At 37.7% G+C, this 22,297-nt stretch overlaps 9 protein-coding genes across 9 annotated transcripts; 4 read left to right on the top strand and 5 right to left on the bottom strand. All coding sequences in view use genetic code 12, as the record gives it.

Annotated features, from left to right (window-relative positions):
* Positions 1–7: 7 nt before the first annotated feature.
* On the top strand, positions 8–606 carry APS3 (Aps3p; the record flags this gene model as incomplete). The annotated part of the gene is made up of 2 exons (XM_067694366.1): positions 8–29; positions 80–606. 2 exons carry the CDS (start codon positions 8–10, stop codon positions 604–606), a joined length of 549 nt encoding a protein of 182 aa, XP_067546693.1.
* Positions 607–638: 32 nt separating this feature from the next.
* On the bottom strand, positions 639–3,463 carry I9W82_005212 (uncharacterized protein; the record flags this gene model as incomplete). The annotated part of the gene is made up of 3 exons (XM_067694365.1): positions 639–1,015; positions 1,435–1,452; positions 2,485–3,463. The coding sequence occupies 3 exons, from the start codon at positions 3,461–3,463 to the stop codon at positions 639–641; spliced, it is 1,374 nt and encodes a 457-aa protein (XP_067546692.1).
* Positions 3,464–4,633: 1,170 nt separating this feature from the next.
* Positions 4,634–6,211, top strand: I9W82_005211 (allantoate permease family MFS transporter; the record flags this gene model as incomplete). Its single annotated transcript, XM_067694364.1, has 1 exon — positions 4,634–6,211. One exon carries the CDS (start codon positions 4,634–4,636, stop codon positions 6,209–6,211), a length of 1,578 nt encoding a protein of 525 aa, XP_067546691.1.
* A 785-nt stretch (positions 6,212–6,996) lies between these two features.
* On the top strand, positions 6,997–9,621 carry UPC2 (Upc2p; the record flags this gene model as incomplete). The annotated part of the gene is made up of 1 exon (XM_067694363.1): positions 6,997–9,621. One exon carries the CDS (start codon positions 6,997–6,999, stop codon positions 9,619–9,621), a length of 2,625 nt encoding a protein of 874 aa, XP_067546690.1.
* Positions 9,622–10,558: 937 nt separating this feature from the next.
* Positions 10,559–11,134, top strand: CDC42 (Rho family GTPase; the record flags this gene model as incomplete). The annotated part of the gene is made up of 1 exon (XM_067694361.1): positions 10,559–11,134. The coding sequence occupies one exon, from the start codon at positions 10,559–10,561 to the stop codon at positions 11,132–11,134; it is 576 nt and encodes a 191-aa protein (XP_067546689.1).
* Positions 11,135–12,023: 889 nt separating this feature from the next.
* On the bottom strand, positions 12,024–13,895 carry I9W82_005208 (uncharacterized protein; the record flags this gene model as incomplete). The annotated part of the gene is made up of 1 exon (XM_067694360.1): positions 12,024–13,895. One exon carries the CDS (start codon positions 13,893–13,895, stop codon positions 12,024–12,026), a length of 1,872 nt encoding a protein of 623 aa, XP_067546688.1.
* A 2,797-nt stretch (positions 13,896–16,692) lies between these two features.
* Positions 16,693–18,963, bottom strand: CBK1 (serine/threonine protein kinase; the record flags this gene model as incomplete). Its single annotated transcript, XM_067694359.1, has 1 exon — positions 16,693–18,963. The coding sequence occupies one exon, from the start codon at positions 18,961–18,963 to the stop codon at positions 16,693–16,695; it is 2,271 nt and encodes a 756-aa protein (XP_067546687.1).
* A 547-nt stretch (positions 18,964–19,510) lies between these two features.
* Positions 19,511–20,146, bottom strand: RPL42 (60S ribosomal protein eL42; the record flags this gene model as incomplete). Its single annotated transcript, XM_067694358.1, has 2 exons — positions 19,511–19,827; positions 20,143–20,146. 2 exons carry the CDS (start codon positions 20,144–20,146, stop codon positions 19,511–19,513), a joined length of 321 nt encoding a protein of 106 aa, XP_067546686.1.
* A 442-nt stretch (positions 20,147–20,588) lies between these two features.
* On the bottom strand, positions 20,589–21,386 carry FGR41 (Fgr41p; the record flags this gene model as incomplete). The annotated part of the gene is made up of 1 exon (XM_067694357.1): positions 20,589–21,386. The coding sequence occupies one exon, from the start codon at positions 21,384–21,386 to the stop codon at positions 20,589–20,591; it is 798 nt and encodes a 265-aa protein (XP_067546685.1).
* Between the last annotated feature and the right edge of the window lie 911 nt (positions 21,387–22,297).

The following is a 22,297-nucleotide window of genomic DNA, read 5'->3' as shown; positions in this document are numbered from 1 at the left end:
TACACCAATGATTCATTCTGTACTTATATGTATGTTGATTACCCATGCTGCTTCCTTTTCATATACTAACACCACTTAGTCAATAACGATGGAGTACCCAGATTAATGAAGTTTTATACCAACGTTGATATACCGACGCAAAAGTTACTTCTTCAACAAGTGCACCAGTTGATATCAGTACGAACACCCCAGGAATGTTCCTTCATCACACCACCAAAGCTTCTTGAGGATCTAGATGATATCAAAGTCATCTACCGTCACTATGCCACTTTATACTTTGTCTTTATAGTCGATGATCAAGAATCGGAATTGGGTATACTAGATTTAATTCAAGTATTTGTTGAATGCTTAGACAAGTGTTTTACCAACGTTTGTGAGTTGGATTTGGTATTCGGCTGGCAGGTGCTACAAACAGTATTGGAAGAAATCGTGCAAGGAGGTATGGTTATCGATACAAATATAAACAGAATTGTTGCTGCTGTTGATGAGGCAAATAGTCAAGTAAGCAATGGTGGAGCCGGTGTTGGTGCCACTAGTACAGCTGCTTCAATAAGTCAGTCGATCTTGCTGTCGTTGTCCAGAGATAGAGGATTCTGGAGTAGATAAAAATGAATAACTATTTACAAAATTTAAATAAATCACCAGGAGAAGATGTTCCATCCCGACTTTTTCTTTTGCTCTTGTAACAACCGTTCGAGCTCCTTTGACTCTTCAACACTCTTATTGATTGCTTCCTTTTGCGCTTCTTCAGCTTTCGTCTTGTGAAACAACTCTTTATCAACCAACTCCATACTCAAATTCCGTTGCTCCTTCTCCAATGGCGATCCAATAGGTCCAGTTTTCCAAATAGGATCATTTGATGCTGCAGTTTGTTTAACAATCTCCATTAGTCTCTGTTGTTCCTTTTGTCTTAGTTCCTTGTTTCTCTCATATTCAGCTCTAATTTCGGGTGAAAATTGGGAAATCAACTCATCATCTGATGGTCTAATAGTTTGGTAGAGTATTACTCCAGTTCCTATGATACAGGCACCGGCAAAGTAGACACGCGCCCATCTAAACCAAAGCGGCTTTGCTGACATACTTGAAGGGGGGGGGTGTTTTAAGGTGTAAGTCGCAAGTGATGATTATCAATCACTTCTCAGATATTGGTGGAAATTTTCGTAGAGATAATTGGTAGCGACGCAACCTTATCAATGCACATCTGTGGTTATCTACACAGTGACGCAAGAGAGCAAGCCAGTTTCGCTTAATATCTTCTTTCGCGCATTGGTGTCATATTTCACCTTTGTTTACCAGCATTTTGGTGTTTTAGAGTTATCAATTCAGAGTCAACAAAGTTTTTGTTCAACTATTTTTTCCAGATTTTGATGCAAAAAAATAGCAGCAGATACAATTTAAGTCTCTTTTGATAAGAGGAGGAGAGTGGGTCCATACTTGAGGAGGAGCCGTAGTCTAGCAGAGGATAACAGATCCTTAGACTTTTGACTCCGAAAGGTGTACTTTAGGAAAACAAAAATTCCGCTTTTCTAGGTATCTGATTCAACAACATCAAGATGAACATAACCCCTCTTTCACTAAACTTTAAGCTGAAGGAATGGTTCGATATTTAGAGGATAGTTCGTGCAGTGGTTTCATAAGCCGCACTTGTTGACAAATAAATTATTGACACAAAACGTTAATCCACTTCGCTTGCAGAAACTTTTTGATTTACTTTTTATGGAAGAACGGAAACTGTACTAAATGGGTGCTCGCTAAGCTATCTAAAACATGAAAACTAGCGCATGGACAAAGTTTGACTCGGAGAGAGGATTCCTTGATTCTGATTGACTAAAGTGGACTCTGTCTTACTGAATGAATTGAGACAACAATACTTTTCGAGGAAATGCAGTTTGACTCTGGAAGTGGAGGACAGATGATAGAGGGCGATATTCTGCTGATTCAAAAGTCTAAACGGTGAGTTCTGATTTGGAGAAAGCTGGCCTGATTTGGAATCTATGCGTCGAACCTTAACTTTAAACTGTCTTGAAGCTTATACATTGATTCGGCCTCAAAATGAGAACAAACGGAACGAGATGTCTTACCCCAGACTGTACTTCAGAGTATGCAGTTAGCTGCGGTGACCTGTACCCAAGACCACCCACAGCATGCAAACCAAATGATACAAGGTAGATGTCCAGTAATTTCAGCGTTCACGTCTAATTTTTGAGTGACTATCTTTCATGTTGCATATGGTATAAAGTTCAGTTTGCGTATACAAACGTCTAAGCTTGACTCTGACCTCTCTTCCTGAATAATCGGTAATTGTATGCTCAAAATTGGTCAAATCATCACGGGTCGATTCGATGAAGTGGTAGCCAACAACCCCAAATGGGAGATTGGGACTAAGCACTGTCATGCTGTGAGAAAGCAATCTCCTGGTCCCACATGTAAAGATCTCATTCCACCAATTTATACTACTGCGCGGAAAGTTTGCAATTAATGAACAAACAGCCCTTGCATCACTCACAAGGCTTGTACGGCTCGATATGACAAGGGATTTGAGTTTGGCATGCTTATACTCTTTGAGTATATAGACTGCACTAGGAGCGTACTTCTTCCCGTCAAATCGAATGCACAATTGCTCCAATCTTGGGAATTCTTGCTCCATGTCTGTGCAGCTGAATACGGTTTTCAACTTGATATCGCCCTTAAGCGACAACTCGCAAAGACAACTGGTGTCAAAAAAGTCATATAACGGGAAATTGAAAGCCAGGATTGCCCAACAATCGAAAATATGCAACAGACGCAACTTCATAGTAAACCGAAATCTCATATCGTGTTTTCCCAGCGAGTGGTAGATCTTTAGCTCCGTCAAGCTTGTTGACAGATGGAGTCCATCAAGTTGGTTATAACAATACCATTCCGTAATATTAATCAGCTTGACATCAACTAGTGTTGGTTTGCTGAATCTACCAATATATATGGGGCAGATGTAATGAGTACTGCAGCCGTAACTATCAAGGTATTGTTGCATGAACTCGAGGTGATCAGGTTGTCGAGCTAGGTATGTTGGTTCTGGGTAAAACATTGCAACTAGTTCAAAAAGCTTAATTTTTTTAAAATGTCTGAAAATACAATCAATCATAGTCATATTGTGTCCATACATCTCTAAACGATTGATCTCTTGCATCGGATCCATTCTCATAAAATATCTTTCAAACACGTCTGATGATATAATTGAATATTTCATGCTCTTGCAATTGTTAAGATTATTGGGGATGCGGAAAGTTACCCCCAGTTCATTTGGTTCCAATTTGTCATTCAATTTCCATGGGGTGTATACATAGATGTTGCGATACAACTTGGGTTTGGCAACGTAGTGAAATTTAGAGTGCAATGGAGCAAGCGCTAAAGTATAATGCTGGTTGAGTTCAGAAAATATCTCTTCCAAAGCTCCATGAGGTAAACTGGTTAATGAAGCCATGACTTTAGAAAGAGTGATGTATATTCTCAAAAGTGGTGTCATATACCTTGGATCATAGAATAGTCTGTTATAATTTCCTCATTCTGACGATGTGATCTTGCTTGTAGAAATTTGGATTTAGAATGACTCCGAACGACGTGTATTTAGCGTTACGATATATTCTAATTCAGTTGTACCACAATTGATATGAATGTCGGTACGAACCTGATCATTTGTTACTTCTTATTAACTTTGATTACAGAAATTTTAACTGTACTTCTAAAGCTTTCCCTGTAGAGATAGATTGAAGCAATATAAACTTTGACTCTGATGTTGCATAAGCGCTCTTATAATTTTGAAGCCGCTTTCGGCTGTACTTCCCAATGCGTGTCTAAAGAATGTGGAAGGAAAACCAAAAACAAAACCCCACCTTCATTTGCCTTGGCACTCACCCTGAAACTTTATTTTATACTAGATGGTTCATATGTCGCCTAAGTGCAAAAGGTTATTACGTCCAGTGCTGTGGTACATTGACATGTGAGGCTGACGCGGGAAAGTGAGTTTAGGAGATTGAGGGGGGAGACGTGGTTGTACTAAATTTAAAGTTTAGTCAAAGCGACATTTATTTGATAGAATTTATTGATAGAGACGACTAAATGTTTGAAATTTGCGGGGACTAGATGCTTGGAAGGAACTGCTACATTTGAGTGCTGGGAAGTCAAGGGGACAGTCAATAAATCATGACGACTTAGTGTACATCTTGTTGTTAAGCATCATCGAGTGGGCCAGTGAGAAGGGATCATCAACAATCATTGAAATACAGCCTTCCAAGAAAGCCACGAATGCAGGATACTCCTTATCTAACAGAAATTCTCATACGATTATGCTGTATTATAACACCATGATGACATTTTCCAAAAGTTTGATTCGGATCATGAATTTAAAGTTTAAATTCAACTGCTGAAATAGCACTTTCAACTACAAATGCAATACTAAACTCCACGCCGTGCTTGTTATCTCGTTATCATCATCGGCCCGAATTCAACTTTATATTATGTGGAGACCCCACTCGTCCAATTTTCAGTGCCTAAATTGACTCACAAGAGGCGATAACATGATAAACATATTTAAAGTGTTGTATCTATCTCTTGATAAATTTCCAATGATAACATTCCATAAATCAACCTGAAAATGTCCAATAAAAAAGACCAAGACTCCAACTTGAAACTTGAGTCTGTGGTTTCATTCACCCAAGATGACTTGGAAGACAAGCATAAACATGTGTTAACCACAATTGTGTCCCCTGGTGGGAAAGAGATTGAAATCACAAACAATGTTGATGTTGCAATGAAGTTTGTAATGGAGCATAAAGGTGAGGGTAAGCCATTAGACCCAGCCACTGACAAAAGAATATTGCGCAAGATTGACATGTGCTTACTTCCTATCATGTGTTTATTGTACTGTTTTCAACTCATGGATAAATTGAGCACCAGTTATAGTGCTATTTTAAGGTTGAGAACTGAATTAAACATGAAGGGGGATATGTTCAGTTGGACTACAACTTGTTTCTACATTGGATACTTAGTGTTTGAATTCCCCGCATCGTTGCTTCTTCAACGATTCCCAGTTGCAAAAACTGTTGGGTGCTTTATTATTTTATGGGGAATGATTCTCGCCTTGTGTTCGGTCCCACAACATGCCGGATTTATTGCACTTAGAACAATCATGGGTATGTTGGAACTGTCTATAACTCCCGCTTTTACCATCCTTACGTCACAATGGTACAAAAAGAAGGAGCATTTTTTGAGGACTGCGTGGTGGTTTGCTTCAAATGGGTTTGGTACCATTCTTGGTAGTTTGATTGCCTATGGTACTTATCAGCATCAGGACTCATACTCGTTACCCGCTTGGAAGTTGGTGTTTGTCATTACTGGTGTTTTAACAATATTTTTAGGGTTTGTTATCATGTTTCATATCCCTGACACCCCAACTGGAGCGTGGTTTCTTACCGAAGAGGAGAAAGTGTTGGTGGTTGAGAGAATCAGATCTAATCAGCAAGGATTTGGAAACCCAAGGTTCAAAAAGGATCAGTTTATTGAAGCATTGACTGATCACCGTACATGGTTATTCTTCATCTTTTCTATTGCCAATAACATTCCCAATGGTGGTATGACAACATTCAGGACAATCTTGCTTAATGAACAATTTGGCTTTGACACAGCACAAGCTCTTTTGATGCAAATGCCATCAGGAGGGGTCGAGATTGTTGGCTGCGTTTTGTTTGCTTGGTTGCTGAGATTCATAAAGTCTCGGATGTTAGTGACTATATTCATTGCAGCAGTAACGGTAGTGGCGGAATGTCTTTTGGCATTTGCACCTACTAAACAAGGCAAACTTACGGGACTTTATCTATACAATATTTTTCCACTTTGTTTCATTTGTCTCACATCCCAAATTTCATCATCAGTTGCTGGACATACAAAGAAAGTGACATTCAGTGCCATATTTTTGATTGGCTATTGTGTTGGAAACTTGGTTGGTCCGCAAATATTCATCGATAGCCAAGCACCTGTTTATTCAGGAGGAAAAATTGGCATTGTTGTCGCTGGTTCGGTGTCTTTAGTGTGCTTAATTTTGGTTTACTTGTCGTATTATTTTGAAAATAAGCGACGTGATGCTTTACCACCGGTTGATATGAGCCACATTGAAAATTACGAATTCGCTGATCTAACCGATAAACAAAATCCCAACTTTAGATACGCTCTCTAGTTAGTTTTTATATAGCAAATCGAAATAGGCAATAAATACTTTTCTTAAAACCGTTGTAGATTGTAATCGGTTCTGTTATAGAACAATGTAACAGCTCTTCAATTTCCTAGGCCTAAGGCTTGGACGAGAAGAGAGACAGTATCGGTAGAGACTAAAAAGAAAAAAATAGGGGGTGGGGTAGGCGCAAAAAGACGCTAATTTTGATCCAAATTCGGGATCTCGTGATAATTCGGAATTTAGCAAATCCCGAAATTTTAAACTTTTCCCTCATTCTCTACTCTCTTCTCGTCGTATAAAATCAAGAACAAATTACGCGAAGCAAAACAAAAAAAAAAAACAAAAAAGAAAAAATTCGTTTTCGTCTATACGACGAGATTTCTGTTTGTATTACCAATAGTTTACCCACTATACACTGTGACATCATCATAGAGTAGATTACGGAGATAAAACACTGCCTACGTGAGAAGAAATACACAAGGGCACACAAGCTGACAAATCACGAATTAGTAATTACACTCAGCCTCAAATTTGATTGTCAGTCATTGTCTCCAATATTTAAAGGTACTCAAATACACAGCCAAATTCCTGCAATTCGCTTTGTCATAATTGCATTCCATTGGTTTAGGATAGCAGCAACGTTCAACATCTTGCGGCGTTTATTTTAAGTACCATTGACAAAGCCTAGGGCTAAATCATTTTACAATATATTACAAGGGGGACATAGTTCAACCTTTTGTCATTCTTTTTTTTTTATTATTGCAAAACCATACGCGTCTTAGTTTGACATGGCCCAGGAAGAAATTGCAAACTCGAATTTGGACCTGTTTCCCACGTTCAATGAACAGTATGTCAAGACAGAAGAAGGACAGGGACCAAGACTGAGAGCAAATTCAAGTGCAATTGATGATGCACTAGGTCGATCTTCGAGTGTGTCGAGTGCTTCACCTGAATCAATCAAAAAAAATCTAAAAGCCTCAACGGGGAAACGTAAATATCATCAGAAATCAAGATCTGGTTGTTCAACTTGTAAGAAGCGTCGTGTCAAATGTGACGAGCAGAAACCACTTTGTGGTAATTGTGTCAAGTTGAATTTGGACTGTGGTTACTTACATATGGATCCGAATGAGACTATGCCACCAGAAAAGAAGCCTAAGAAGGTGAAGACGGAGCCATCGCCAAGAGTGAAGAAGGTGAAGACAAAATCTGCAAAAGCTAGTGCTACTCACGCACGAAGTGACGATGGCCTTGCTAGTGAAACTTTTTCAGGTGATGCTTCATCGAGAAACGGTAGCATTGATCAAAATTCCCTAAATGGAATGGATTCATCCGCAGGAGCCACACAACAAGCAACACCTTCGCTAACCCCAAGTCCAAATACAACACAGCCACCTAATGTGGGCAATACCCTCCCACCAAATAATAACCCAATGGCAAGTATGGGTCCACAAATGGCTAACCCATTGAGTGCGTTATCTTCAGGACTACTAAGTGCCGGAAACTTGAACAATTTGAATATTGCTCATTTGGTTAACAACTTAGCAGGAATGAGCAGTGGTGGTGACATAGGAGCAAGTGGCTTGGGTGGGTTTATGAATCTTGGTAACTTGGCAAACTTATCGAATTTGGCAGCATTGGCACAATTGCCTATTGATTTGAGTAATTTGGCTGGATTGTTTGGTGGGAACGGGGCTGCGGCTGCCACAGCTGCCTCTTCTTCTGGAGTAGGTGCTGGATCTGGTGGTGGACTAATTGATCAGTTGGCTGCCGCAGCAATGAATGGTACTGGTGGATTACCTTTAGATGGGTTGTTGAGTTCACAACCGCAACAGCGTGATCAATTGGGTCAGCCACAATCAAGCCAAAAGAATGGGCAATACCGCTCAAATTCATCACAGAGCAGACAGTTTGAGCAACAACAACGACATCAGCAACTGCAACAGCACCAACCACGTCAACAACAACAACAACAACAACAGCAGCAGCAACTGAATCGACCACTACAACCACAAGATATTGGAGACGATGTATTACAGGCTGCTATGAATTTGGGTGCTCAAGGGTCTGCATCTTCACCACCGTTTACCATTCCTCCAGCTACACCTTCTGAATCTATGTCGAATGGAAGTACTCTACCTAATATTGCTCCGAATCAAACTCCGCAAATCCCTTCATCTGTTCCACTAAACAACCGAACGATGGCCCAAGCCATGAATTCGAGCACGTTAAATATGTTGGATTTAAAGCTCATGTTTCATTATACATCACAAGTTGCCAATACAATTACAGGGGCTGGTATTTCTGAAACCAATATATGGATCCATGATATTCCAATGTTGGCATTTGAGCATCCATTTCTTATGCACTCGATATTGGCATTTAGTGCTACTCATTTGTCACGAACTGAAAAGGGGTTGGATCAATGTGTTACTTGTCATAGAGGCGATGCATTGAGGTTATTGAGAGAGGCGGTGTTAAATATCAATGCTGATAACACTGATGCGTTAGTTGCTAGTGCATTGATTTTAATTATGGACTCATTGGCTAATGCATCTTTCCCTTCATCAACATCTCCCAAGTCTTTACCTGCATCAGCATGGATATTCCATGTGAAGGGTGCAGCAACAATTTTAACTGCTGTGTGGCCATTAACTGAAGCGTCGAGATTTTACAAATTTATTAGTGTGGATTTAGGAGATTTAGGTGATATTATCAACCAAAAGGCCAATTTAAACACCAATGGAGGACCTTCTGCTAATGGTAGTGGCAGAGGTAATAATGGAGAACGATTTTATGCTGATCTTGAATGCCACGACGCTGATATTGCCGATTTGTTCCCTGTTGAAATTGATTCTCCATATTTGATTACATTGGCATATTTGAATAAATTACACAAGGAAAGGTACAAGTCTGATTTCATATTGAGGATATTTGCATTCCCGGCATTATTGGATAAACAATTTATGTCTTTGTTGATGTCGGGAGATGTCAAGTCCATGAGGATAATGAGATCTTACTACAAGTTGTTGCGATCATTCACTATGGAAATGAAGGATAAAGTGTGGTTCTTGGAAGGTGTTGCTCAAGTATTGCCTCTGAATGTTGAAGAATATGCTGGTGGAGCTGGTGGTATGCATATGATGATGGATTTCTTGGGAGGAGGACCTGATATTGTTGATGATTATGGTAATGAGTTCCAAAGTGGTGATGACGAGGAGGAGCGAGAGGAGTTGAATGGTGGGGATAATAATGACGTTAACAAGGGCGGTAGTGGCTCTAATGGCGCGGCTACTTCTTCTAAACGGACTAGAATAAACTTGAATGAGATGGCGAATACTAATAATCTACCTAGTGAGATTACTAGTGAGTTGGATATAATGCAAGGAGATCAAGGGTTTATTAATTTAAAGTAGGACAAGAGAGGGAGGTGGCATGAGAGATGTATAGAAATGAAGTTATGTTTAGTCATATGTAAGTATATTTAATTAATAGTGATGAAAAAAAAAGAGGATACTCTACTGAGACATTGAATTGTTGTTTATGGTCTGACTGGGGCTTTAATAAGGATTCAAATTGTGGTTGATTTGATATGTCTCTCGTAATTTTACAATTCACACGACATAAAAAAAATAAATTGACGACAACAGACAGACAGACAGACATTAAAAATAACAGAAACATTCTAAGACAACACACGACGAAAAGGTATATATATATACACACAGTTTTAATATCCCGTGCTAGCCGAAGAATCTAACTCTTTAGAGAATGGGGCTATTTTATAGTAGATAGATACATACATGTAGTGTTTATATATCAATTGTGTAAGAAAGACACCCCCCATACTATTCGTACAATTTCTCTCTATGTCTCTCTCTCCTATTTATAATCAATTTAATATATTAATTACGATACAATACAGAAAAAAAACCTTCAACAAAAATCAAAACAAAAAAATTTTAATTAAAACCAACCAACAATCCAAAAACCAAACCTAACAGAACTTACTAATCACTACACACCCACTCACTTTCAATCACTTTTTAAACAACTCTACCATTCGTATTCAACTTAATACACTTTTACTAATTAAAACCATCAAAGTATACTTTTGTTTTTTTATTCCACACTTATTCTATTCTTATCAATACAAAAACAAAAGTTAAGATAGAATCCCACCCATTTTTTAATCAAACAAATAGAAGGAGAAACGCTACTTTGTTATATCTACTAATAATTATCAACAGTGACTAAAAAAGGTTTTGTTCTATATTCCCCAAGCAAACACCAAAAATTTCCATAATCAAAATATACTCACTTTACTTCAGTTTTTACAATAGTTAATCTACCATGCAGACCATAAAATGTGTTGTTGTTGGTGATGGTGCCGTCGGTAAAACCTGTTTATTAATATCATACACCACGAGTAAATTCCCTGCTGACTACGTCCCCACAGTATTTGACAATTATGCAGTAACAGTAATGATTGGCGATGAGCCATTCACATTGGGTCTTTTCGATACCGCGGGACAAGAAGATTACGATAGATTAAGACCATTGTCGTATCCTTCAACTGATGTTTTCCTTGTTTGTTTTTCAGTAATTGCACCAGCATCATTTGAAAATGTCAAAGAAAAATGGTTTCCTGAAGTACATCACCATTGTCCTGGTGTGCCATGTTTGATTGTTGGTACTCAGACCGATTTACGAAATGATGATGTTATATTACAGAGATTACAAAGACAAAAGTTGTCGCCAATTACTCCTGAACAAGGAGAGAAGTTGGCTAAGGAGTTGCGAGCTGTCAAGTATGTTGAGTGTTCGGCTTTGACGCAACGAGGATTGAAGACGGTTTTTGATGAAGCTATTGTTGCGGCTTTGGAGCCTCCTGTTATAAAGAAGTCGAAGAAATGTGTTGTTTTGTAAATTTGATATAGAGAGGGAAGCGGAAGGAGCAGAGGCTATCAGAGGCAGGAGAATTTGTAAATTTTTGAACAAGAAGAAGAAGATGGCAAAATATTCTGACTATGAGACTACTACAACATTATTATACACACGGCGTTTTATTTTTTACTTTTTTACTTTTATTTTCAAATCTTTTTGTTTTTGGTGTGGTCAAGATACAAAGCTTTAAGGGGTTAATAATACAATATGCACCTGATGTTAATGCCGATGATTGAAGGAAGAAGAAGATATTCACAATTTCAACAAGGACTAAATGATTACATTTTCAGAAGAATAAGGAGGGGGCAATAATGTTTTCTCATAGTGATAGATATATGATGATAAATAAATACTACTAACTTGGTTTTCTTTCTTTTTGTAATGAGATACTCCCACCCAGTTGTAGTTTGTAACGCTGATCACATTCTTTGTAAAGTGGAAACGTGTGAAGAGGTCCACCGAAATCGTCTCTGTACCTCTCAGCGCGCGATATATTTTTGTTTCTGTCGCCTTTAATTTTTGCGTCCTGCACAACGGCCTAAGAATGATGTGTTACTTTGTCATTCAAATTCAATTATATTAAGGTAAAAGACGTATTTATAATTATATAAATATAAAAAGGGAATTAAGGGATATCTGTAATTAAATTAGTATTATTCAAGGTTGCAATCAAAAAAACTCAAAGTAACAAGCAACAGCAAAAAAGCAAAAAGATCAACGTCGTAAACAGTAACTAGTAATAACGCCCTCCAATAATAACAACGTTCGTTCTTTTCTCGTTAATCCATAACAAAAACATAAATAAATAAAAGTTTTCAGAAGCTCTCTGGGGATAAAACTACAGTGAGCCTGTACTCTCTGTATCTTCCCTCTATACAACTTCCTTTGGTGCTACTTTATTCTTTAACCAGTCCTTAACTGTGAAAAGCACCATCATCCAACTCATAAATAAGGTAACAAAACCCAAAGACAAATTCAATGTAAACATTCCTGTCAATCCGTAATATTCAAATGATGAAACCACTGGATCACATGATTCCATAAAGATTAATCCACCACATAATAAACTAAAAGCAACCACCAATTCAGTGATTGGACGACTTGGTTTGGATAAATCTTTAGGTTTACTAGCATGCAACAAGAAAAGAATATAAGTCAAGAACCTGAATGCACAGCCAATAACAAACAAATTACCCCATTGGACATGAATGTCAGTAGACAATTGTGATGCTTGTTGATGTTGTGACATAAGAACCCCAGTCCAATAAACAGTGACAATTGGGAATGGGTTTGGACTATACCCGGGACTAGCTTTAACAATGTTTTTAGCATCATCCATGACATTGGCTGATTCTTCATCACTCTCGGAATGTCCATTTGAGATCAATTTCCTAAAATTGGCCAATGCTTGTTCAAAACGCCAATCTTGTAACTTCAATTCAGTAATAACACCACATAATCCACATCCAATGTAGATGAAAGCAATAGAAACATGTTGTAAGTCCTTTGGTGACCATTCCTTTCCAGCATTTGATAAATGTTCCAAAAAGATATTTGTCGATCCATAGAATAAAATTAATGAACTTTCAATCATTTCCATTGTCCAAAGACCTCTGTTTTGGAATCTAGTCCAGAAGTTGTGGACATTACCTTTTCTGGCAGTAACAAATTTATGGTTCCAAGCCCATCCTTTGTTTGTAAATGCACCACTATATCTTCCTAATGTAAGGATACCATAACTGAAGAAAACACCACCTTTAATAAAATGAGCCAACAAGTTGAAAACTGATTTTCCTTGGCCGTAAACACAAAATGTAGCAACACCAGTGGGTACCAAAATCAAGTAGAAAAAGAAATGGCCCCAATGCAATGCATTGAAAACGATATTAAAAACAGAATGGAATCTAGTTTCAGCTACCCATGTCTTGAATTTGTCTAATCTTGTTTGTGGGGTAAAAACTTTTTCATAATTCAATGGAGTTGAGTCAACCAGTGCCTGTTCATCAGCCTCTTCTTCATTATCTGAGCACCCAATTGGTGGAGATTGGAGAGTGAAATATGAACCTCCATTTGCACTTGTGGATGAGCCAGTAACCCCAGATCCAGCTGCAACTGATCCATCTGAAGCAAGTTTTGGAGTGATACTGGTAATCAAGGCAAAAACAAAGTGCATGATAGTGGTGACAAATAAAACACCAATCATTGAATTGTAAGCGTTACCAGGGTAAATATTTGGTATTGAGTTGATGAAAATGCTATAATTCATCATTGATAAGATCATAGTAACAGAATGTACCAACAATGTAGTAAGATAAGTTTTTGTTAAACCCAAATTTTTGAAAATTAAACCAATTGGATAAGTAACAAAGATGGAGAATAAACCCAAGACAATATGAATATACAAGGCAGGACGATGTTTTGAAGGTACAGTGAAATAAGTTGTAGTATTGTAATTTTCCCAATAAAGACGTTCTTCTGGTAATAATTCAGTTTCCAAGATTGGTACCCCATGCATATGTTTCATAACGTGAGGAATTGGTTCTAGTGAAGCTGTACTTGAGGCTGTAGCTGTGGCGGTACTAGCACTACCAGATAATGAATCCTCCCCACTGTTTGATGGAGATGCTGAAACAGACGTGACTTGTACATCTTCATGCTCCTTTTTCGAATCTCTATTCATATCCATTGCTAGGGATGCAGTAGCAGCAGCAGAGAGCAATAGTAGTGTAGAAAACGCTTTCATGGTGTGATTGATAAAAAAAAGGACTCGGTTAGTTTTGTAGAAGTTTGTTTGTGAATGTGTGTTGTTTTGGTTGGCAAATTGCTTCAAAAATCTATTTGCTTTTAATTTCCAGTATCTATAATTAATAGTCACCCTTGGGTAGTCCTGTTGCTACTGTAAGTATGGTTATATAGAAAAACCGGTGGTGTGTGTCTTGAAGAGTCAATTGGTTAAAAAAAAACTTTGCAACCAAAATAATTCTGTTGTGGATTCTGCTTATATATATATAAACAGAATATAAGTCATACATCTTTAAATGATTCTTCATATTCTATTTGGGTTTCTATTTTTCTTTTCGGCATTAAAATAAAATAAAATAAAATAAAATATAATATAATAAAAAATATAAATTCAATGCATGAACAATAACAAACAATAACAAACAATAACACAATAATACAATAACACAATAAACCCATAATTACATGATGCATATACATATATATATATATTTACCAATTACTCTTGGAAGTACAACACCTATAAATAGTAACACTTCACTACAACAATAAAGCTCTATACTCAAGTTCAATTTCTCATACAACAAGCAACGTGCACCGTCTCTATTGTATATAGGATATACAAATAACCGAATATAATAGCAATTTCTATCGAGATTCATATTTCCATGCATCAAACACATATGCAAAAGAAAAAAAAGCCGAAACAAGAATAACCCATTTTCCTCCTATAAGACGTACAAAATACGGATTTTTATTGCATTAGTAGCGGTGTTTAGTAATTTGCTATCTTTAGAAACTATATAAATAAACAAACAAACAAACAAACAAACAAACAGTAACCTTTACTTAAGCAGCTGTATATCATTTTATAACCAGGAGCAGTGCCTCTTTTAGCCTCTCTTCAAGATATCTCTATCTTGTTGGTCATTCAAAAGGCTATTTGCATCCATCTCATCCATACTCCACAAGCGGAAAAAAAGAAAACTTATCTCAAATGCAAGAGAAAAAAAAAGCCGCTTTTAGAGCAAATAGTAGCCAAATTGGGCAAACCATTTCTAGCTCTCTCTTTAAGATTGCTATCATCATAACCCTGAAGTACAGCCTCAACACAAAGCAGAGAGACCAAAGAAGAGTAATCTATATGGCTTCTAACCAAATGGCTAACCTATAGAGATCTGTTGCCATTCAAATTTTAATGCCGAGGAGTATGAAAAGAATCCACAAAAGCAATTTAAGAATTTATTTTTTATTTTTTATTTTTTTATTTTGAACTTTTGTGGTTTTTGTGCAGAATCCATCTCATCCGAAAAACTTTCGGATTTAAGATTTCTTCATACACCGAAGAATAAGAACATGTACAGTAATACTACTGTTACTGCTACGTCATATGATTCTATATTTAGTCAACGTTTACTAATAAAGGTACAAGAAAAAAAAAAGAAAGAGCATTTTTCAACTCGTAAACGTACACTTTTTCTCTCTTCATACATAATCTCCTTGTCTATAAACCACATTATCATACGATTTTGAATATCCATGCTGCTGCTAGTGTGAGATAGTACAGCCTTCTTTCCACAAAAACTGAGGCCTTTTGTTATTGTATACTAAAACAAGCGTAATAGTAAATAAATCCAGCGCTATTTTGTTCTTAGTGTCCTTTCTTTATTTCTATTTATTTTATTTTTTTTTTTGTTTGCGCAATTTATACAAGCATTGTCCCCCAAACAGAACTTCTTCAATTAGGATTCATTATTCTAAAATTAGCACAACTGAGTGTGTGGTAGAGACGTCTCTACCACTTCTTGTGTTGGGGCACATTAAGCCCCTTGATTGTTGCCTGTCAAAACAAAGTCCAACAATTGCTCATCGAGCAATTGACAGATTTCCCTATTTAAACTTCTATCAAAAAAGAATTAAAAGCTTAAAAATCTTAATTTGCAATGGTTTATCTTCATCTTTCGTTGAAAAGCCCCGCGTTTTCTCACTATCACCAATCCTCCTGTGACACCACCACTCCACCACCAAGTGCTCCCCACCCAACAAGTATAATCTACAACAAATCACCTGTTTTCCTATTTCAAAGAAACCCACTCTTTGCTATGGATTTTACTTTAATTTGCTCATTATAATCCACACATGCGCAATCTAAAGAAAAAAATAAAAACCACTATTGCAGCTTGCTATTCCTTACAGGACTTAAACCATATGCACCACCGAAATAGGAAATTTTATGCCCGCTTTTTATTTTTGTTTTCCTTCTTTACGAATGTATATGCATTATTACATTCGGAACTCCGTTCGGATTTGACAAAAAATGAGTCGAGAACCATTTTTAGACGAAAAGCAAAAAAAACCAACCAACGCTTTACACTAAACCGTTTTGTGTAAACGTACATGACTCTTTTTCTAGCTTTAGTGTAATTACCGGGTAAAAGAAAAAAAAAAAAAGTTATTTCCGCACCGAGTTTTATTCAAAACTGTTAATTACCAACGAATCATAGAACATGAAAAAAGAAAACGGCTATATCTTTGGTCTCCAATTGGTATATATTATTATGTGCATCTTAGAGAACTTGGTTAAATTATGACTTTTACCTGCCGTGTGGCTAGTTTAGAGTGGAGGGGAGTGTTTGGTGTTCAGTAGAGAAGGGTTGACGCAATTGATTTCTTCCTTTCTTTCCAAGTCAATTGCGGAGGTTGAACTCCTCTCTCGCTCTCTCCCTCTCTCATTTACAACGATTCCTATACTCTCAAATCAATATCCTTATATATATATTTTGTATCAACTATATCCCCTACAACGCATTCTTCCTCGTCAAATAATCAAATCTCGAATAAGTATAACCAATAAATGGTAAATCCTCCTTTGGATTCTTTCTTCCACCATTCTTGGCATCCAACTCTCTTTGTTCCATAGCTTTAGTCAAGATTGGATTATCAGGAACATTCTCCAATTCATCAGTTGGGAAAAACCTCGTATCGGTAATCGATCTCAATTTAGGAATGAAAGGAGCATCAACTTTACGTATCGTATCCCAATCAACACCACGGAAAAACGGATGATTTTTAATTTCATCAGCGCCTCCATATCGACCCAAACGTTGTTCAGCAGAGGTACATAATCGTTTAATCAAATCTTCAGCTTCGGATGAAAGATGTACGTCGTCGGGGATCTGCAACGTTTCTTGCCAATTGATAATTTTTCGATACGTTTCATGAGGAGTCTCAGCACAAAATGGAGGCCAACCAACTAAACATTCAAACATAATGGCTCCTAATGACCACCAATCACACTCTTGTCCATACCCTTGATGAACAAAAATTTCAGGAGCAATGTAATCTGGAGTACCAACGGTGGAATAAGCCATTAATCTTCGTGATTTTCTCCATGTTTGCATTTGTTGTCGATTTGACATGGTTAAATGAATAGCATCCACCATCATTGAGTTACGTCCATTGTTGTTGTTATTGCCACCACTAGTTAAATGATTTGCTGGTAATGGTGGTTGGCTAGGGTTCTCTTCTAGTAATTTCTTATAATAGTTGGAATCATGAGTCTTGTGGAACCCAGTAGATAACCCAAAATCACTTAGCTTGATGTGTCCACGACGATCAATTAAAATATTGTCTGGTTTGATATCACGATGGATAAAACCCAACTTGTGAATGGCTTCCAAGGCTAAAACACATTCAGCCATATAGAATCTAGTGATATCTTCAGTGAAAATTTGCCACCTAATCAACATTGTCATTAAATCACCTCCTGGTAAATACTCCATAATTAAATAAAGATATTGAGAATCTTGAAATGAATAGAATAATGAAACAACCCATGGTGAATCACTATTTGCCAATACATCTCTTTCTGCTCGTACATGTGCCAATTGATCCTTCTTGTACATTTCTGACTTCAATAATGTCTTCATGGCGTATATATGACCATTGTCCTTCTTTTGAACTAATCTCACTTCACCAAAAGCACCTTTACCAATCACTTTAATGGTTTCAAAATCTTCCAAGCACAATTTGGTTCTTCTCAAACGTAAAAACTGCTTTTCTTTCTTACTATAGTTTTGTATATGACGATTTTTCCGTTCTTCAGAAACTCCAGACCCTTCTTCAATCAATTTCTGTTCCATTTGCATTCTTCTTTGATTTCTTTCAATAGCATGATTAACCGCCATTGTGTAGAAATTTTCCATCTTTAATTTAACAGCTTTACCACGATCTTGAACCTCGCTGGGCAAGAGGTGTGGTTGTCTATTGAGATGCACATAGGGTAAACCTGTATTACTTGGTGGATTTGCATTACGAGCAGCACCAGTAGCTGGTGGGGTAAGGTTCGGTGTCTGTTGTAATTGTTGAGGAGCCCTCACTGGCGATTGTGAAGCTGGAGGGGCAGTTGATGGGGGTGTTTGTGTTGATTGTGGGACTTGACCCTGTTGTTGTTGTTGTTGTTGTTGCGACCAGGGAGTTGATGTTACTGGAGTGTCTGGAGGTGAGCTTAAATCGTGTGAACTAATCAAATTCAGGTTCGTTGATTGATTGCCATTGCTAATTTCTGACAAGTTTGTATTGGACACGTTATTTAGCTGGGTGAAATTATTGACTGGTGGTTGATAGTTCATAGAATCTATTGAACTAAACTGTATCCCCTTACTATTATAGCCAGCGTGAGACGTAAAACCTTGATGAAATTTGCCCAGTTGTGTAAAGCGAGGCGATGAGGTGGTGTTGATCTGTGGAGGCAAAGCATTTAAGAACCCCTCTTGTTGGTAATTAGGTTGTTGTTGCCCTCTGAGAGGCGATTGGTCATCAAACTGTACAGGCACCTCCTCTACCAATTCAGTTGTGTCTTCGTCCATAAAACTATCATCACCTTGATTAACTTGTTCCTGGTGTTGCAGCTGAAAGGCTTGTCCATGTGAAGAAGCAAACTGATTTGTGTATTGTTGATGTTGCTGCTGCTGTTGTAGTAGCTGCTCGTGTTGTTGCTGTTGCTGCTGCTGTAAATGCTGTAGGTAAAGCTGCTGCTTCTGTTCGTCTGTTAACTGATCGAAATTCATATCGAACGGTCCTTATAATCAAAAACAAATAGTCTGCACTAACTGGAGTAACAATGAACAAGTTATCTTTCTTCAAAATGAGTGTGTTGCTTTAATATATCAAGTGATTACACGTCCAGTAATTGAATTGTTGTGGTTACTGATCTCAACGTTTATTCTCGTCTCACTGAAAAAAAAAAAGAGAGAGAGAGACTCAGAGGCGACGATTGTCGTTTTATGTTTTGATTTTTTTCTTTTACTCCTTTGAGTGAAAATCAAGTGCCGTTTCATTTTTTTCGCTGGCGTGAAACGTTCCTGTCAACGCAGTATGCGGACCACAAGAAGAAACTTCTGTCGTGTTGTCTCGTCTCGTCTCGTCTCGTCTCGCCTCGCACGGTAATGCGTCGCACCGCAGTCTCTCGTCCAGCTCTACATTCCACCTCAAAAAGTACATCCTCATCTCTACATTGACACACATGTCCCTTGACTAGGTCGTCTCAATATTTTACATTAATATATTTTTATTGAAATATTTAAACACTTGTAGCAAACAATAAGCAACATAGCCTTAGAATTGCAAAGCTTGACCCTTTTGTTTCTTGTCACCACCCAATTCGAAATGTTTACATCTCTTCAAAGCCAATTGAGCCTTGGTTTTACAGACAACACATTCCAATCTCAAAACAACCTTCTTGGTAGTCTTGGCCTTTTTGTGGAAAACTGGCTTGGTTTGACCACCATAACCCTTTTGTTTTCTGTCATATCTTCTCTTACCTTGAGCAAACAATGAAGCTTTACCGGCTTTGTATTGGGTAACCTTGTGTTGGGTGTGTTTACGGCAGTCTCTACCTTTACAGTAGGTTCTTCTAGTTTTTGGAACGTTCACTAGAATAAATTGTTAGTATCAAGCTGTCAAGTATATGGGGGGGGTCATCCTCCACTGGGGAAAATCACTGTCACAACTCTCATTCTTTAAGGGATACGGAGGCATAATACACTTCTCAAGTAAAACCATCTTCTCATTAAAAGGTAAATCGTGTTTCATGTGTGTCATCTCTATTGCCATTTAAATTTTTCACTCCTCAATGTAATTTTTGAACATGTCTGTCTCCTTGTGGCATTTCCCTCTGTGTTTCTCTTTCTTGTGATACGTAATGACTCCCCGTCAGATGAACTCTCTATATTGTTGCTCAAACATACCCATCTTGTCTTGTTCTGATAAAGGTTATATCGATCTTCCAAAAAGGAGTTGAGGATTTTTCTCACAAGTAGATTTTTCGCTGGTAATGCTTTTGTTGAAGTGTGCACTAACTTTTTTTTAGTACGAGCACGTGCTGAACATAGTAAAGAGAAAAAAAAATCTTGTATTGAGTTAGGGCTACAGACCTGTTTTGAAAACACTTATCACACTATAGCAAGGAAGGTGTTGATATCTACTATAGCTAGCCGTCTCAGTTCCCAGAGAAGAACTCAGTCACTGATTCGTAACAGCCACTAAGCTAGAGCAAATGACGGGATGGCAACAAGAAGGATCAGCCTCGGTTTGAAGCAGTTGCGAATTATTACAAACGTTTATTAATATACAAAGGAACCGAAACGAGTCTAAACTTGATGATGATGAAGAGGAGCCATTTCTTATTCTTCCCTTACTGGAGAGTGACAGTCACATAATTTGTTGACGTCAGCGTCACAGTTTCATCTGCTTCAGTATCACCTTCATAGTAGTAATCATAGTTTACATAGCAAACACCATCAGAAGTAACCGTAGTCACGTTTTCAATTATCCACGAATCAGTGCTACTTGGAATACTAGTGCCTGTAATTGTTGGGCCATCAGACAGAGAATCTGCTGTAGTCTCAGTAGTCAATTGGGTGCTGGAAGGTTCAACTAATTGTGTTGATGAGCCAGCACCAGGAGCAGCGGAAGTGTTTGGTGAGGTAGTAGATGAAGAAGATGGAGCAGCAGCCTGTTGTGAAGATGAGGATGATGGTGCGGCATTATTTTGCTGAGTGGTTGTAGTGGTATCAGTATTTTGTGCTGAACTAGACAGCGTTTGTGGCTGTGATGGTTGTTGTTGTTGTTGTTGCTGTTGTGCAGTAGACGATTGAACCTCATTCTCACTAATAGGAGAAACATCAGCAGCGGAAATAGGTGTAGTAGCAACAGTGGTGTAAGTATGAGCAGTACCCCAGATTGTGGATGTGACAGTGGCGGTATAATGAGTCACAGTTTTGGTACTTGCACTCACAATAAAGTTGGTATATGTTGATGTAGGAGCATTAACAATATGGGTATTAGTGTGCACATCCAGCACGGTTGTTTGAAGCGTCACTACAACAACATCATCATCATCATCGCCATCATCTCTTTTCGCCGGAGCAGCAATTGCTTGTGATAATAAAGAAACGGTTGCCAAACTTGCAAGGAATTTGTTGAACTTCATTTTGAATTAAATAAATTTGGGGGTATAAATTTGGGTGTTAAGGAACGACTGTAGTTGGTGATAAACTAATGATAGACTAAAGTTGGAATTAATGGGGGCGTTTAAACAAAAGCAAAAGCAAGAATGAAAATGAAGGACTAGGGTACAAATTTGTATGAGCTGAGGGCTAAATTTGTTTGGGTATAAGTATACTTGAGTTAAACAACCATTTTCCACTTCGTGGTTTTTTTAAAGCTTCATTTTGATGAGTTTATATATTGTTCCCAAATGCAAGTTCCAAGAGTTTTCCACTCTATTGTTCTGCAACACAGTCAACGGCTTGTGTTAAGCAATTGTGCATGGTGGGTGCTGGCTCATTTACCATATGGGTTCAAATATAGTCCGAAAGAGAATAATAATGATGTTGTTTATGTTTGAGGGTTGTATGGTGCGCGTATTACATTACACAAACATGTAAAAAATCGCTGGGTGCGAAATCCAAATTAGGAAATCGAAAAAAAGGTTACGTAACGCCACTTCAGGCCAAAGCAAAGAATTATTTCAAAGGCTATAGAAGCCCGAGGCTATATGGCTTATGCAAGTGGTCACAATGTATTAGTCTTTTACTTAGAGGTAACGTGTTTTATTTTGAGTGTATGGTATTAGGCTTTGATGATTTTCTTGAACTCGACAAGCTGTAGTCTTAGTGGGTTAGACAAATTAAGATTTGGCTTGAAAGTATACTACATACAATTTATGCACCTTGGACTGTATAATGCTGAAAAGTGCGTTTTGTATATACTTTGTCAAGATTTTGGCACAAAATTCGTCAAAACAATGAACAGCAATAATTAGAAAATGAATAATTAGGAAATGAACAACACACTTTGCAAAAAATCAATACAGTCTGCATTGAAATTACCAGTTTGGGC

This window comes from Candida metapsilosis (genome assembly GCF_017655625.1).
Source record: "Candida metapsilosis strain BP57 chromosome Unknown scaffold7, whole genome shotgun sequence".
Classification (NCBI taxonomy): domain Eukaryota; kingdom Fungi; phylum Ascomycota; class Pichiomycetes; order Serinales; family Debaryomycetaceae; genus Lodderomyces; species Lodderomyces metapsilosis.
The sequence above is the reverse complement of the archived record's forward strand: the minus strand, read 5'-3'. Positions and strand labels throughout refer to the sequence as shown.